We start from the raw sequence: 16203 nt of genomic DNA on the forward strand, positions 1-16203 counted from the left end.
ACCTTCTCCTGCCGTAAGGTCGTCGTTGTCAGCGATGGATTGGTGATAAGGAAGTGCGTAGTGTCACGGCATATGTTGACACTTGATCCACGGCGGATCCAAGCTAAGCTACTATACTGCCCATGAATATGAGATGTAAGCACGCCGTATGCCATCCGCCTGAACGGACCCAAACACCCCCACTCCACCACCTTCCCCACCCTCTTCTCGAGGCAATCGCCGTATAGTACTTATCATTTAATTCACAGCTCCCCTTGGCGCCATTGTGACAAACTTGAGGCTATGAGGAGGAGATTAGAGCTCTAAGGTCTATACATAACATGGAAATTAACTGCTGAATGAGGACAAGATGAAATGACCTTCATTGAGAAAGAGAGAGGGAGAGATCTTGCTCATGTAAGGCACATAATAATAAAATATTATTTTGCTTCTTAGAAAGCTGACCGTAATTGAGCTTAGTATAAAAAAATGGTTGCCATTATCTTTCTTTAACGTCAAGAGTGACGTTGGGAACAGACAGCTTACTGAAGACACATCAAGGCCAGGCTAACAGGTTCTAGAGTGATGAGTGGCCTCCCAGGAATGAGGTTCCCATATCTTTGGTCAAAATTTGCTGTGGACACATTCAAGCATGATCAGGTATAGGGATAGAATTGCCTGTGGCTCTCACTGGACAACATCATTTGTGTAGCTCTTTTTCTTTTCTGAGCTAGGTGAAGTTTTGGATGTTGTCCAGTCCTCTAATGGGAGACTCCTGCTTTGGGCCTAAGCCTTGGCATCCACAGCATCTCAGTCCAAAGAGGAGGAAATTTCAAAGGATCACTGTAAGAAACTGGCATTACAATAAACTACTAAGCTTGCAAAGAAACCAAGAACCAATGATTCCGTTTTCAGCATTTTAAAATGAAGGGTATATACGTACAAGTATTTAATCAAAAGGTTGTAGAGACTTAAGGAGATGTTTCAAGAGAAGTCTAATATTGGCAAATTTGTTTGACTCATTTCTTGAACCTTTTTGGAACTAAGCACAGCATAAAGGTATACAAATGTTTTGTGATGAATTTGGTATCTTAAAATGTTGGTGCTTTGGTCAGCAGATCGAAACTGTCCTCTGTGACAAGAGGCAACAACACAAAAAATTCAAGCATTGTACAATATACCTCGATCCTCATATTCCCACTGTGCCTTTGGGTTACTCCAAATTATGAAGCTTTAAATTTCCGTTTGATTTATCAACTAACAATGACTCTTTGAAACGTTGCTTAATGGCGACTATTTCAGGAGAAAATTCATAGTTTATTGGTATGGGTGCACAGCCACGTGTTCTAGATAATAAATCTTGACGGAGAAAATTGGTGTCACAATCAGTTTAGTCGTGCTTTGGAGTCGGCCAATCGAACACAAGTCATAGTAAACAACACCCGTGTCACAGCAAAACAGAAGTGGCAGTCGTAATGGAGTGACTGCTCAGCAAAACGCCCTCCATTGGCCAATCGTGTGACAGGGTTGGGACGATTTATTCAGATTTCAGAGTTTTGGAATTAAATTCACCGATCGGTATACAGTATACATCAGCCACAACATTAAGTGAATAACATTGCTCATCTTGTCTGAATGTCTCAAGGGGTGGGATATCCTAGGCAGCACATGAACATTCAGTTCTTGAAGTTGATGTGTTGGAAGCAGGAAAAATGGGCAAGCGTAAGGAGCCCTTTCTGAGCGACTTTGACAAGGGGACAAGACTTTGTGATGGCTAGACAACAGGGTCAGAGCATCTCCAAAACTGCAGGTCTTGTGTGGTGTTCTCAGTATGCAGTGGTTAGTACCTACCAAAGGTGGTCCAATTAAAGGACAACCAGTGAACCGGCGACAGGGTCATGGCCGTCCAAGGCTCATTGATGCACGTGGAGAGTGAAGCCTAGCCCATCTGGTCTAATCCCACAGAAGAGCGACTGTAGCACAAATTGCTGAAAAAGTTAATGCTGCTATGATAGAAAGGTGTCAGAACACACAGTGCATCACAGCTTGCTGTGTATGGGGCTGTAGCCGCAGACCGATCAGAGTGGCCATGCTGACCCCTGTCCACCGCTGAAAGCACCTACAATGGGCACGTGTGCATCAGAACTGGACCATGGAGCAATGGGAGAAGGTGGCCTAGTCTGATAAATCATATTTACTTCTACATCACGTGGATGGCCGGGGTTAGGGTTAGATCCAATCAAGCATCTGTAGGATGTGCTGGAACAACAAGCCCGGTCCATGGAGGCCCAACCTTGCAACTTACAGGACTTAAAGGATCTGCTGCTAACGTCTTGGTGCCAGATACAACAGGACACCTTCAAAGGCCTGGTGGAGTCCACGCCTCAACAGGGCAAAGCTGTTTTGGCGGCAGGAGGGGGTGCTACACAATATTAGTGGTTATTAGTGGTGGTTTTAATGTTGTGGTTGATTGGTGTATGTCTGTCTATGCTTTGATTTCTTACTTCAACTTTTTTTCCTTTTCTGCTTTTTCACTTTCCTTGTTATCCCTCTCTCTCTACCGCTCTTTTGATTTCCGTCTCTCTCTCTTTCTCACATGTTTTGTACATCCCTTCCAGGCCTGGAGTTCTCAAAGATTTGAAGACAATGGGCTCCATCTCCCTTTTCATCTTCTTCATCACTCTGCTTGTGCTTGCCAGACAGGTACGTCCACAGAACAATGTCGTTTGTTTGGCCGACTCTAGCGTCTGTCATCTCCCCGCATTCACCTTCACAACTTTGATGGGCTGTTCTGTTCTTTTGGTCTTCCACCCTGTTTGTACCACAGCTGCACTCCTTTTTTCATCTCGTCACCATTGTTTTCAACTTTCACTCATACTGCCACAGAAGATAATGTTCACACGGCCCATTGTCTTAGCGATTGATATGAAAGTGCAAGGAACCTTTCCATCATTGCTTTTAAATATACATACAGTATACCCCATCTCTGAGTGGCTTACATACTGCATCTCCTCTAGGATTAAATAGGGAAAGGCTCAAGTTCTCTTTGGAGTTTTGCCCAACTGTGTGAAACCTACCAGGTTAGAGCCACACTCTGGAACAGGGATGGCAAGTGGCAGTCTTTCTAGCACCCCAGCTTACGCTGACGTCCAGTGATTTATGTCGGCCTGGCTGTAGTGATTTATGCCGAGCTTTAGATTTACCAGTTAAGGGATGCAGTGACTATTGGTCATTCTGAACGCATGTCAGCCTGCTATAGCAGGCCTTTATTTGTGTTATGTAACACGACCAGACCGATCTGGGTTTGGCATCCATAATCTAATTACAATTTTATGTCTGAGGAGCAGGGATCTTTAAACTGTTACTTCAAGCTTTAGTGAAGTAAAACTATACAAATTAGACATTTAAATAACCATTTAAACAACCGACTGCCTGGAACTGGTATTGGTTGTATATATGATGTGTTCAGCTCAGGGAGAAGGCACCAGTTATGACTGCGAGTGAAGTACAAATGTGTGACCAGATACCTCATACTCGAGTATATGCTTTCGCTCTTTGACTTGTCACTTCTAATAACTCATTAGACAAGGCAAGTTTGTATGTAAATTTGTAAAGTGCATTTCATGCACAAGGATAATTCAAAGTGCTTCACATAAAAGCAAAGAGGGATAAAAGCGTCGTAAGAAAAAGCTTAAAACGGATGCAGACATGGAACAGGGAAGGAGTCAAACCAGCACCCACTTGGCCGTGAAGACTCAAAACCACCTAGAAACTCAGTGGGACTGTTCCCTGCACACTTAAAATAATATAAAAAATCTGAAGAACTTAAGATATAAAAGCCACAACTACTGTAGATACTGTATTGGCACTTCCCATTATAACTTCCCCTTAGTTTGGCTTCCTTTGTTTCTTTGAAACTGATCTCCCACTTACTGTCCATCCCTCACCACATTTCTAGCATGTTTGATAGTGTATTCATATGGCTTCCCTTTCCTCATTCATTCATTCATTCATTCATTCATTCCTCAATGGAAGTAAGATGTCTTGTCAAAGGACATCCACATAGTCCATTCTCTCTATCGTGATATCATGTTTCCCTACACATTTCACTAGAATTCAAGCTGCCATCCATCCTATATTTCTCTTCTGTATCTTAAGCAAAAGCTGTACGACTGCACTCTTCAGTCTCTTCACCTCTGTGTCCTCTTGTAACAGAATGAATATTACTGTAGGTTAGACTTCCTGTGGAAGAACAAGTTCAAGCGGGAGTGCGAGGAGATCGAGACCATGGAGAACCTCAACCGGGTTCTGCTGGAGAACGTCCTGCCTGCACATGTGGCCGAGCACTTCCTGGCGCGCAACTGGAAGAACGAGGTCAGGCTGCTTCTCGCTGTGGTTTTACTTACCTACTTCCCACCCTGTCGCTTAGATGGTATAATCAATGGAGTGGTCCATGGGGAGATCAACCCCATCACAATTTCTCTGCCCCATCTCTGCAGGGTCCATGGTCTTTTTGCCAACTTTAGTCTTGTGCGAGACGGCTTCTAGTGTTATTTTGGGGTTCAGCAATTTTTGGTAGAGTGCCATACAGGTCACCGTGGACACCAGAGCATTTTACACGTTTGCGCTCAAATTCTGCCACTACAAGATTAGCTTATTAAGCAGTCAGACTAACTCACTAAGATAAAAGTTAAAATCTGTGAATCAAAGACTTATAATTTGTGACTGTGCCACACATAGCGTTAACATCGGAGGTAAAAGCAAACCTTAGAGTGCTGTAGTAGTGGTTCCATGTTCTAAATACAGTGGAACTGTGATTTTGGGGAATTACTTGTGATACCAATAGTAGCCCATTACAAAGATATCCCAAAGGTACCTTGCATTCAGGATAAACCAGAGGTCAGATATTTATAGATCTATGCTATATTCATGACAATTTATATCGTGATGCTTAAGAAATAGTAGTTATGTGTAATCCTCAGTTGACAGAAATCTACTTTTACAGACTGTTCCTTTTCCTTTTATTGTTGTTGACCTTTATGTCTAACTTATCTTCTATGAAATATTGCGAATACCATTAAATTCTTCCAAGAGTGGAAACTGTGAAAAGTTAAACTTCTAGCCGTCAGAGGTTGAGCAGACGACATGTTGACATTTTTTTTTTCAGTATTTAAATATAAATGCAGCATCTACTGAATATTTAGTTTGAAGTGTCAGCAGACGACTACCGCTGCACTTCATAGGAAGTTTAAATGTGTTTTATAGACGATGGTTTTCTTACAATGAAATATTATTTTTCATTTTAGAGCGTGCGTTAATGCTTAATGCTGATGCTCGACTGTTTATGACTCTGTAACATAATATAAGCACAGAGATGTTTTTTTTCCACAATTTCAATAGTCTACATGCTGCTGATGGGTTATGGGTGAAGTGTTGTGGAGTTCTGGGTTGCTTTGCAGGCTAGACTAATCTAGAATTAAAATCGGTGTCATCTCTAAACCAATCATTTTTTTGTCTGTTTTAGAACATACTGGGGAAGCACCAATAATACAATATATATATATATATATATATAATTATTATTATTATTTTTTTTTTAACACAAGTACCAATTTTGCGTCTCAATCTATCCCATTACTTTGGCTGAACAGTGTAGATTTCGACTTTTTTGATCATTTGCGGTTTATTCCAACCAAATCATTGAGGTATAGTCCATTTTTAGGAAACAAAAGGTTTATTTTCTTAATGCCATCACTAGGTATCAGATTAATGTATTTACACAAGTATCGGTATATTCTGAGAGCAGATTTGCTCAATTAAAAGGACCATTTTCCAGATGATACCTCACCTTTTCGACTGTCAACTTGCAACTTCCTTCTAGTTTGTCCCTCGTGTCGTTTCTGCTTCCCGTCCGTGCTGAGGCAGTGCTGTGTTCTCCTGCAGGACCTGTACCACCAGTCCTACGACCTGGTGTGCGTCATATTCGCCTCCATTCCGGACTTCAAGGAGTTTTACACAGAGTCTGATGTCAACAAGGAAGGCTTGGAGTGTCTCAGGCTGCTCAATGAAATCATAGCCGATTTTGACGAGGTAACCGCCCCACAATGTTTTAAACCCTCGCCCTGAATAACGACGGCTGAACAATCCCAGGGTTTCATTTATTTTTGACCCCGAATGAGCCACGATAATAAATTAACCTAGGTGCTCGGATGTTAATTAGACTAAAAGACTCATCTAGGACATTTAAGAGGATTACTTCACCCGCTAATAGAGACATTGGAACCCCCTGGCTCAGCTTGTTTGCACCACTAACGGCGGCGGCGTTCTGGTTAATCAAGCTTCCACGGGCTCCAAAAGAACCTTTTTAATAAAACATCAACGCCTCTCCGCTCGGACTGCTCCCAACAGCTGTGAAAAAACATTGAAATACGCAGAAGTGGAATTAAATTGCGGGGAAACATTCAGGCTTTTGACCTTGTAAATACTATGCAATCGCTTTATTTTTGGAAAATCGTATAATTTAGTTGATTTTCTTTGACGTAACCTTTGCATTGCATTTTTTTTCCCTGTGTGTGTGTGTGCGTGTGTGTGTGTGTGTGTAGCTTCTGTCCAAACCGAAGTTCAGTGGGGTGGAGAAGATTAAAACCATCGGCAGCACTTACATGGCTGCCACGGGGCTGAACGCCTCGCCCGGTCCGGAGTACACAATGCAGGTACCGCCACATTTTCCGAGTTATTTAAGTCTGGTTTTTGTTTTTGAAATCCACCGAATTTATTGTGAGATACGCACTGTGTGTGTGCATTCCTCTTTGCAGGAGCACGACAGACAGTACATGCACATCGGGACCATGGTGGAGTTTGCCTTTGCCCTGGTGGGGAAACTGGATGTTATTAACAAGCATTCTTTCAACGACTTCAAACTACGAGTGGGTGAGTTTTATCTGATGTTCAGTTCATAACACAACTTTGGCACAGTGAGTAGGAAGCTGGATTACTATAGCAAGTAAGCTGTTTCTGCTGACACAAAAATAACCCAAGTTGTCTCATTTGCGCTGCATTACTTAATCCATCTGCTCCTAACATCCCCCGGAAATCCTTAATCCTGATGTCAGGCGACATGTGCGGCACACACACCTCCAGAAATGTTTCCTGGAGCCAGTTCACTTGGATTGATGTATTGTTTGGACCAACTACTCTTGTCTTTGCGTGCACCATCAGAGAACCCTGAGCAGGGAAACTCGTGCTCAGAGCTTCCCGTTTGCGCAGTCAGAAAAAGATGCAAGTCAGCTGCTCCAGAGACACAGCCAAATAACAAAGAAATAAATTAATAAATACATCCCCAGAAGGGAGAGTCGGCCAGACTGCCCGTATTAACGTGTCGGACATGTCATGCACTTGGCGTGCTGGAGAAGAGAAGGAGAGGAGGGGGAGAGTGGCCTTTAAAATTCAGAGGAGGAAAAACAACTGAGTAGGAGGGAGGGAGAGAGAGAGACAGAGAAAGCATGCTCGTTGTACCATCAACCCATTTGTAAGGCTCCCAGTGAGGGGCAGGCCATTAGCTCAGCAGCACCTCTGTGTGTTGGTGAGATTGTGTGTGTGTGTGTGTGTGTGTGTGTGTGTGTGTGTGTGTGTGTGTGTGTGTGTGTGTGTGTGTGTGTGTGTGTGTGTGTGTGTGTGTGTTTGTTAAACGCCCCTACTACTGTTAGCGGACACAGCTTGTGCTTGAATGTGTGCGTGTATGTGTGCGTGTTGGTGTCCCCTGTGCAGAATGCAGTTTCAGGCAATCTCTAGATGGGGCCATAAAGCAGAGAAAAGTGGGGTGAGAAAGAAAGAGCTGACCGGGCCTAAGTGCGTACAGCAAGGAAGATGAGGCGCTGGCTCCCTGCCTCCATAGCCGCTGATGTTGTGATGAAAGAAAACAAGAAAACCTTTCATTTTACCTCCTTAAATCTTTAGCGGCCCGTAGCGTTTGCCGAAAACCTCTCGGTGTGCATGTGTGTTTTCTGTATGCATTTACTGAATAATTAACCAGTTAGCACAATAGTTATTTTGGAAACGTTACGAAGTCCTTGTCAGCAGTTTGCCTCTCCAGCAACACGTCCTCAGGTGGAATATTGACACTGTAGAGCGTAATGCCAATACCAATCCTTCACCAAGTGCACGAAAGTGTGTGTTTATGTGTGTGTGAACTCACGAGAGGGCATGCTTAGAGATGAGCGATATATATATATATACAGTGTATATACTGTATATATATATATATATATATATATATTAGACACTGGAACTTATGTTTTCAAGTAATTTATCAAAACTCTGCCAGAAAGGAGCAAATGTACATCCAAAAAACAGCGGAACATCCCATAATACTTCCATCAGTGACGTTTACCTCACTGCATAAAACTGAGCCTTGAAGTATTCAATAATGCGCCTGACGTGTGACAACTTTGCGACTTGTGCAGGAAAAGGGGGCGGAGTTTGTTGGTTGACCCCTAAGTTCAAGTAAGTGTTCGTTCGGATAAACGGGGAAGAAATATTGAGATTCTGCACTAAATGTTATCAACGATATGATTCACTATATCATTTACTTCTTAAACACGAGCGCACGGAAAACGATTCTTCCAAGCAGTTTGCACACATCAGGAGTCACACGACACAAAAAAATCCCAGTACTTGTTTTTTTTTGTTTATATTGTTATGCCTTTTTTTAGGAGTTATTTTTAACCTAACCTGGTGTCCCTCGTCAGGCATCAACCACGGTCCTGTGATCGCTGGGGTGATCGGTGCCCAGAAGCCCCAGTACGACATCTGGGGGAACACGGTGAATGTAGCCAGCAGGATGGACAGCACGGGGGTCCTGGGGAAGATTCAGGTACACACCGTTTTGTGCAATCCACGTTCCTCATCGCATTTCGGAGACGTTGCGAAATGAGGCAAGGATGCATTCTGGATGTTACATTTAACAAGAAATGAATGAAAAACGTAATTTACCAAATTACGTAATTTTCTTTTAACAATAAAAACAGCCATCACATCACACAGCGCTGATCAGATGTAATGTGTTTCGGATGAGCCTCGCCTCATGCGCCGCTGGCAATCGCCACCAATAGAAACCCAGGTTGCCACTTCAGCACCAGATGGGCAGCACAGCTCCATGGCATCGCTTTCGGTTTTACTTTGCATATTGTAACGTGACTGGACACGCGGGTAGGAATTTTCCATTCGCCCCAGATGATGAACGCCGCCCTCTTGTTTTCCCCCAGCATGAGTTCACCCTAACCCTAACCCTTTTTTTGCAGCATAAAACACATCTGTAGTTATCCGAACGGTTCTCTACGTGTGTTTATCTTTCTGTTATGGTATCTGTCTTTAACTCTACATCAGTGGCTGCGGTGTGCGTTCCGTGTTTGTCAGATGCCGTGATGACTGATGGGTCTTATCCCTTGAATTCCTTTCTAGCTGCTGAGATTGGATCTCTCCCTTATAGCTGAGAGTGATTTGAAGTGTGCGATGTGAAGATATCCTTGTTTTGATTTTTCCTTTTAAACAACAGTTGAAACTGAACGTGTTGGAGGTTCGATCTTTACTTATCCGATGAAAGTCAGGTTCATATATTACTCAAATCAAGCTAGAAAAGTAAGCCAATACATTTAAAATGCCATTTTCAATATGGTGATATGCTACAGTGTAGTGTGTATATGTTGGAGTGTATTATTCTGGGAGTTGTGCTGTAGCCTTCTCAGCAGTTAAAAAGCAGGATCAGCCTGAGGGGAACCTGGAATCTTAGATTGTAACATGGCATAGTGTTGCACTCTATTATGAGTGCTTTAACGTAATGTCTAAATGTACCGAGAGCTTCCGGTCTCCCGTTTGGAGATTCATCACAGCGTTTGAAAAGATTTGGCTGAAGAAATCAAACAAACCCTGCAACCGTCCGAACCGTTGTCCCACGCTCCTGAAAGGGTCGGCCCGTGCTTTCCTTGTCGTCCCCTGCAGGTGACGGAGGAGACGAGCCGCGTCCTGCTCACCCTGGGCTACAGCTGCTCCTGCCGCGGCATCATCAACGTCAAGGGCAAAGGAGAGCTCAAGACCTTCTTCGTCCACACGGAGATGAGCCGCTCGCTGTCCCAGGGGAATGTAATGCCATGAGACTGCAGACGCAATCCGGACACAAAGCACCCTTTATTTATTTTACTTTTTCCCTTTTTAAATTTTGTGTAGAACCCATCGCGTCACGGTGGTTAGCTAACAGACGACAGAAGCGGCCAGGTGGAGAAGGAAACGAGCCGACTGGATCAGTTTTCAGTGTCTGCGTATCCAGAGCGTTCCTCCATGATGACTAAAGTTTATTTATTGTTCGATCTCTTTTTTTTTTTTTTTTTTCTTTTCATGTTGCAAACGACAGAATCACCGTGAGCTCCCCAGTTTTGACTCCATCACCGTTTTCATAACAGCAGATACGACACATTAAAAGCTCATGAACTTTCCCTCGCTCTACCTGGAGAATGTGTCTGAAGAGAAACTGCCCGATGCCTACGACACAGCTGTAGAAACGTATCCTTAGGTGTACTGTGTACAGCCAGAAGGCACAGGAGCGGATCCTGGTAAGTAGTTTGGCTCTGTACTAGCAGCAGCAAACATCCAACACCAAAAAAACAAACTCACGTCACCACGTGGACATTTAGCGCTGACAGATAAAACACAGGTTGTGAACATTCTCAAACCCACCTGCGATGAAGCAAAAAGGGATGGTGTACTTTCAGAGGGTGCACTTGAACAATGTTGACTTGTTTGATATTGACATTGTGATTATTTACAAACCTGACGCATCAGGATATTTGAAATGCAGTTGACTGGGGGGAGATGTGGGAGGGGGGTGTGCTGCGAGACCACAGACTGTAGTGTACATACCTCCGTCCGCCTTGTTCCACTTAGATGCACGAAATATTGGATGTATTCGCAGGTAGTCCAGGATATCATAAATATAGACCTTTTCCAAAATGTTTTTTTTTTTTTTTTTTTGTCCCCAAGTGCATCTTCCCACTTCGATCATCTCTTCTAGGAAAGCGTCCTCAGAGAACAGAGCTCTGCAAATTCTGCTCTTTTCACTTTGACCAGATGATCTCAGGGGGGGAGGGGGCAGGATTTGCATTTGGGGAACCCCAGCCCGGGTGTGTGTACAGGGTAACTCTACAGTGTGTACTGTATGGTGATTTTGTATTAAAAACAAAAAAAGAGAGAAAATACTACCAAAAAAGTGTTTTGATGTTTTCGACAATGCATTGGTTATATTTAAGGGGGTTTTTTTGTAAAAAAGAAAACCATTAAAATTTGTATGTATTTCAGCGCTTGCTTGAGATTCGTTGACATGTCTGGTATATGGGAAGAACAAACTCCAGGACAGTGGTGAGCATCCAACTGCTAATGTTTCTCAAACTAAATGACAGTTTTTCATAGAATTGGGCTCACCTGCACAAAAGAAACAATGATGAATACTTTATTTAACTTATTTAACAATTTATCGCTGCCAAATCGTTGTTATTTAGCAATATATCAATATGACTGAATTGCGAAAATATTTTCAATAGTAATTTAAAATTACAATGAAAATACTACAAGCATTCCTTCAGGGAATATTTTTTTCTCCACCATATGAGACTCAAATTTGAGAAATTTACTCTTGAAGCAAGTGTTATAAAATACAGAGACATTTATCTTTGCATACATCTCAGCAATATAAACAAACACATCTAAGAAGTCATTTTAGCTGATATGTTATTCTAGGTGCCGACCTGCTCACTAACTCCCTGTCAATCACCCTCTAATAGAACATTTCCAGGTCAGACCCTACTTAAGCCATTCCAGCTCTCCAAAGCCATTTTTCTTCTTGCAAAGGACGTTAACCCGGAAGAGAGAAATTGAAACTTATCAGTAGATTATTTGACGTCGCAGAGGAGCGCCACACCGCGCAGGATCCAGTACTCTGGCGGGAGGGAGGTCTTCAGGTCGACCGCCGCGATATAATTCATGTCCGTGCGAACCGGCTTCTTGTAGATTGGGCAGGAGTAGAGGCGGGCGTCCTTCACACCTGGAACGTACAAGAAGAAAATTTAAAGAACAGCATCACAGCGGTACTTTAAATAAAGATGCTTCAATAACAACACTGGCCTTGGATGTCAGTACAATAAAAGCACAATAAAAGTATGAAAATCCAATTTCAGCAGCCATATGAAAGAAGTCAGATAACAAAGACAAGTGTTTTTTTCTTGATAATGGAGAAAATATTGTGCAGCATCTGAGAATCAGGGGGTTGACAGGCACACAAGAAGTACAAAATACTTATAATATAAGTCACCAAGTCCAGTGGAGAAATGGAAATTGGTGATGCTCACTCTCGTAGTTGTTCTACTGTATCATCTTAGCCTGCGTCAAATACAATTAAAATGCATCCAATCGGGGTTGAACACATAGTTTCTAAACTTAAAGAAAGGACAACCAGTTAATTATCAAAGCTCTCTGACCCGGCTGCCCATTAAGTCGTTGACACATTCCCAGATGTTTTGAGGGGCGCAGAGTTCTTTTCCCACCGGAGGGGGCATGCACTCCCCAGCACCCTGATAATGGGGGTCTGGCAAACACAATAGGCTGTGATTACCAGGCTTGCGAGCGTCTCGACCACCAACCGGAACCAAGTACAGCAGAGGGACGGACAGGAAGCAGACTGCGAGAGACAACGTGGTGAAGAAAGTGCCGCTAAACAACCGCTGTTTCAGAGAACCAATGATCCTGCTTTTAATCAAGCCTGAACTCTGCCATTCCGCAGAGACGGACATGGCCAGGTTAGAGCACCGTCTCAGATGCTGAGTGATGTGGAGCATCATAGATGGATGTCGAATCACTGAACATCTGCTTATGAATTCAGAAATCTCTTGCTCAAGAATCCAGCTTCAGTTTCACCACTTTTAAAGTATGCCAGAACAAAATTAAATCTTCCTTTGTCCAATTTCAAACTCCCACATGTGTTTCAGACCTCATATCCTGAAATCTTCAGGTCCAATTTGCTGCCTGGTTATCATGTAAATGACAAAATGTCATCGGTCATCGGCAAGCTCCTGCAAGGCACAGGAGCATGCTTTAACACACTTAGAATCCAACGCACTAATTCATTTCACACTTGTGTTTAAGGGGGGTTATTGGGTTTAGTCTGCTCTGGTCCTGTCAAGAACAAACACTTCGCTGGATAGAGCTGCTAATCTCTACCCAGACAACGCTCAAAGCTCTCGTCTACTTGACACGCCTTTGTGTGATGCAAATGTTAATGCGGAGATCCAGAGAGGGAGAGGAGGAAACATTGTTACCGGTGCGACCTTTGCAGGTTTAAAATACTTTCGGCTCACCATTGTTCTCGGCGTACATCCGGACCACCGGCATGACCTCGAAGAGGACCTTGGGTTTGGAGTCCACCAGCCTGCAGCCACGCCGGTCCCAACCGCCGCCTTCCAGGTACAGCCCGTAGACGTACACCCCCTCTGCGGGCGGCTGGCTGATGTCGTCTTTCATCCAGCGCGTGACCTCGTTGCACAGCACCATGCGGTCCAGAGCCCAGCCCTTGTTGGCACGGGTAATCTCCTGGGAGAGGCAGGGATGTGAAGGGAAGGGATGGTTGTTGAGACGTTTAGCAAGTTTTTTTTAAATCAACTGTAGCCCCTTTTCCACCGCGGGAACCATTTCAGGAACCCTGTACATAGGAAATTAGTTCCTGGTCCCAAAAAAGCCCCCATATACAAGGCGGTACTTTTCGGATTGACAGGAATCATAGAGGCAGAGTTCGTAGTACTGCGCAAGAACGGTCAAGCATACCACCCGCATTTAACATTTAACACTCACTGCTTGCTTGTAATATTCGCTTCCCTTCACGTCTGTTGTCTTAGAGATAATGTATAGCCACAACCCGAAATACGGAGACTGATGCGACCTTGTGCCTTGAAATGACGTATCAAACCTAGACGAGCGTTTGGCGTCACCTCCGCCTGAAAACAGAACCCTTTTAGGGATTGCTGAGGTTCCCGTTCATTTTGTTTGTAATGAGGTGGTATCCATCACATAGAGTATTTTGCTTTTTTTTTTCAAGTAATCTCCTAAAATATTTATTTGTAGGGAGTAGAATTGTTTTATTACACACATGCTTGTAAAGCTCATACTCAAAATTGAATTTCTTCACATACAGATCTTAAAGAACACACAGTTCTTGCGGTACCTCACTGGAAGATGAGCATGTTCCTCTTTTGGAGAACAAGAGCCAACATTAGGAATTATTTACTTATCACTTAGAGACATTTTTCTTGCACTTGAATAAGCACAAACACTGTTGATAAGGTTTGTTAGGTTTCAAGACAACCATTTTTACAACACAAAGAACTGTTCTATTCACCTGTCAGACTTTGGATACAAGCCTACAGATGCAAAACCCTCTCTGTGCGCTATTGGTAAAAGACACAAGTGCATTTAGTAGTATTTAAATGACCACTGACTAACATTTATACATGGGGGAACTTACATGAACTAATTATATATATAATCATGTATGTTAATGGATAATTGTGCCTTAATTAGTCATTAACAAAGTGTAACAGACCCTCTACAATGCATTTATTTCAAAGAGGAAACAAAGAAAAATGCCCTGCGCACTTTGGCATTTCCACAAATATGCGTGTGTGCTTGTGGCGGTGTTGCTGGTGGCAGGCGCTGTCTGTACCTGTCTCATGGCTGTCAGAAAGCCCTGTGGGTTGAAGAAGCCCGTCATCCAGAAGCAGTTGGGTCGCCCTTCAAAGACCCAGGACTGGAACTGCCGGTTGCGCTCAAGCAGCTCCGTGAACCAGAACCCCAGTGTGCTGGAGGCCCACGATGCCTTGTAAACAAAGCAAAACAAAGGACGGGTAGGCCAAAAAAAAAGATGGGTGAAGAGAACATTAACAGAATAGCATAGGAAAACAATATAGAGAGAGCGGAGCCCACGTCAGGTCTTCCTTCTATGCCACTGCTACTCAAGTACAAATTATTCTTACAATGTAATGTTTGTTAGAGGATGACTGGAATGCCAAGAGAGCGATTAAAATGCAAGACGCTGGAAAGGCCACGCAGACTCTATGTTTTTTGTCTGTAATGTGGCCGCTGTCAATATTGCCATTTTAGCAAAGTCTACTGGGGGAAAAGTCATTTTCATCTGTCATGGAAATGGGTTGGCATAAAAGGAGGACACTTTGTTGGAGAGAGTGACTGAGTGAGTGTCCCCGTTACACACGGTGCTTTTTTTGTTTCGTTCAATATCGAAATTTAGTATAATAAAGCACATAAAAACACAATATTTTTATTTGCTTTATTTAGAGGAACACGAGACACTCCCTCTCCAATGTCTCCATTTCGCATGGAGAGGGAGCGATCGCTCCCTCAAAGGAGACACACACTATTTTAGCTGAAGCCCCGGATGCCCACCCCTAACGATGCCACTGCATATCACTACAGGTGGATTGGATCTGTGTCCTGACGTGAAGTCAAGGAGCCACATGGCTAATTTGGTTACGTTTATTTAACCAATGAAATAGCAGATATTTATTTGACAGAGCTTTCAGCCAATTTGTTAAACCACAAGTCTTAAGGGAATGTGCACTGACACATAGTCTATTTGTATTATTTGTTATAATTTAATATAATTAGTTTATTATATATACGTATGTATATATAATATACATACGTATATATATGTGTGTGTGTGTGTGCGCGTGTGTGTGTGTGTGTGTGTGTGTGTGTGTGTATTTATTTATAAGTATAACTGTTCCAGTAGACAGACGCGGTATTTCAAAACCGGACTGTTTGACCTAAAACCGGACGGATGGCCACACTACATGTTATGGATGGAGTTCTATGAAAACAAATTGATAAAAGTGAATAAAGAGCAGACACAGTGGTAGCCATAAAGCCTCTGGATGGCTAAAACCTTGACGTTACATGGCAGGGAGATAGATGATATCCCTGTTAGCTGGCATGTCGGTCGAAATCTCAGTTCCTAACATGTGTTCCTAATATGATTTTGTATATGATTCACACAAATGTGAGCACTGTGAACAATGCCTGTGGATACAAAATCATATTATGCTGTAGTACTCCACGTTTACAGGAATAGAGGAGATTTGGGGAATATTTAGACTATAAGAACATTCAACTCTA

The 16203-nt window shown here is 43.0% G+C and overlaps 2 protein-coding genes across 2 annotated transcripts in view; one reads left to right on the plus strand and one right to left on the minus strand.

The window, feature by feature from the left end:
* Nucleotides 1-10128, plus strand: part of adcy2a (adenylate cyclase 2a) — a gene marked incomplete at its 3' end in the record, with an annotated part of 66236 nt that extends 56108 nt beyond the window's left edge. The window contains exons 19-25 of the mRNA XM_080005176.1: nucleotides 2598-2682; nucleotides 4195-4353; nucleotides 5923-6069; nucleotides 6582-6692; nucleotides 6795-6909; nucleotides 8727-8851; nucleotides 9976-10128. Of these exons, the coding sequence (XP_079861302.1) occupies nucleotides 2598-2682; nucleotides 4195-4353; nucleotides 5923-6069; nucleotides 6582-6692; nucleotides 6795-6909; nucleotides 8727-8851; nucleotides 9976-10128 (895 nt within the window). The remainder of the gene's footprint in view (nucleotides 1-2597; nucleotides 2683-4194; nucleotides 4354-5922; nucleotides 6070-6581; nucleotides 6693-6794; nucleotides 6910-8726; nucleotides 8852-9975) is intronic.
* A 1539-nt stretch (nucleotides 10129-11667) lies between these two features.
* dnah5 (dynein, axonemal, heavy chain 5) overlaps nucleotides 11668-16203 on the minus strand; it is a gene marked incomplete at its 5' end in the record, with an annotated part of 160663 nt that continues 156127 nt past the window's right edge. The window contains 3 exons of the mRNA XM_080004870.1: nucleotides 11668-12067; nucleotides 13377-13608; nucleotides 14735-14887. Coding sequence (XP_079860996.1) covers nucleotides 11916-12067; nucleotides 13377-13608; nucleotides 14735-14887 — 537 coding nt within the window. The 3' untranslated portion in view covers nucleotides 11668-11915. The remainder of the gene's footprint in view (nucleotides 12068-13376; nucleotides 13609-14734; nucleotides 14888-16203) is intronic.

Source organism: Zeus faber (assembly GCF_960531495.2).
Source record: "Zeus faber genome assembly, chromosome: 8".
In the NCBI taxonomy this organism is placed as follows: Eukaryota; Metazoa; Chordata; class Actinopteri; order Zeiformes; family Zeidae; genus Zeus; species Zeus faber.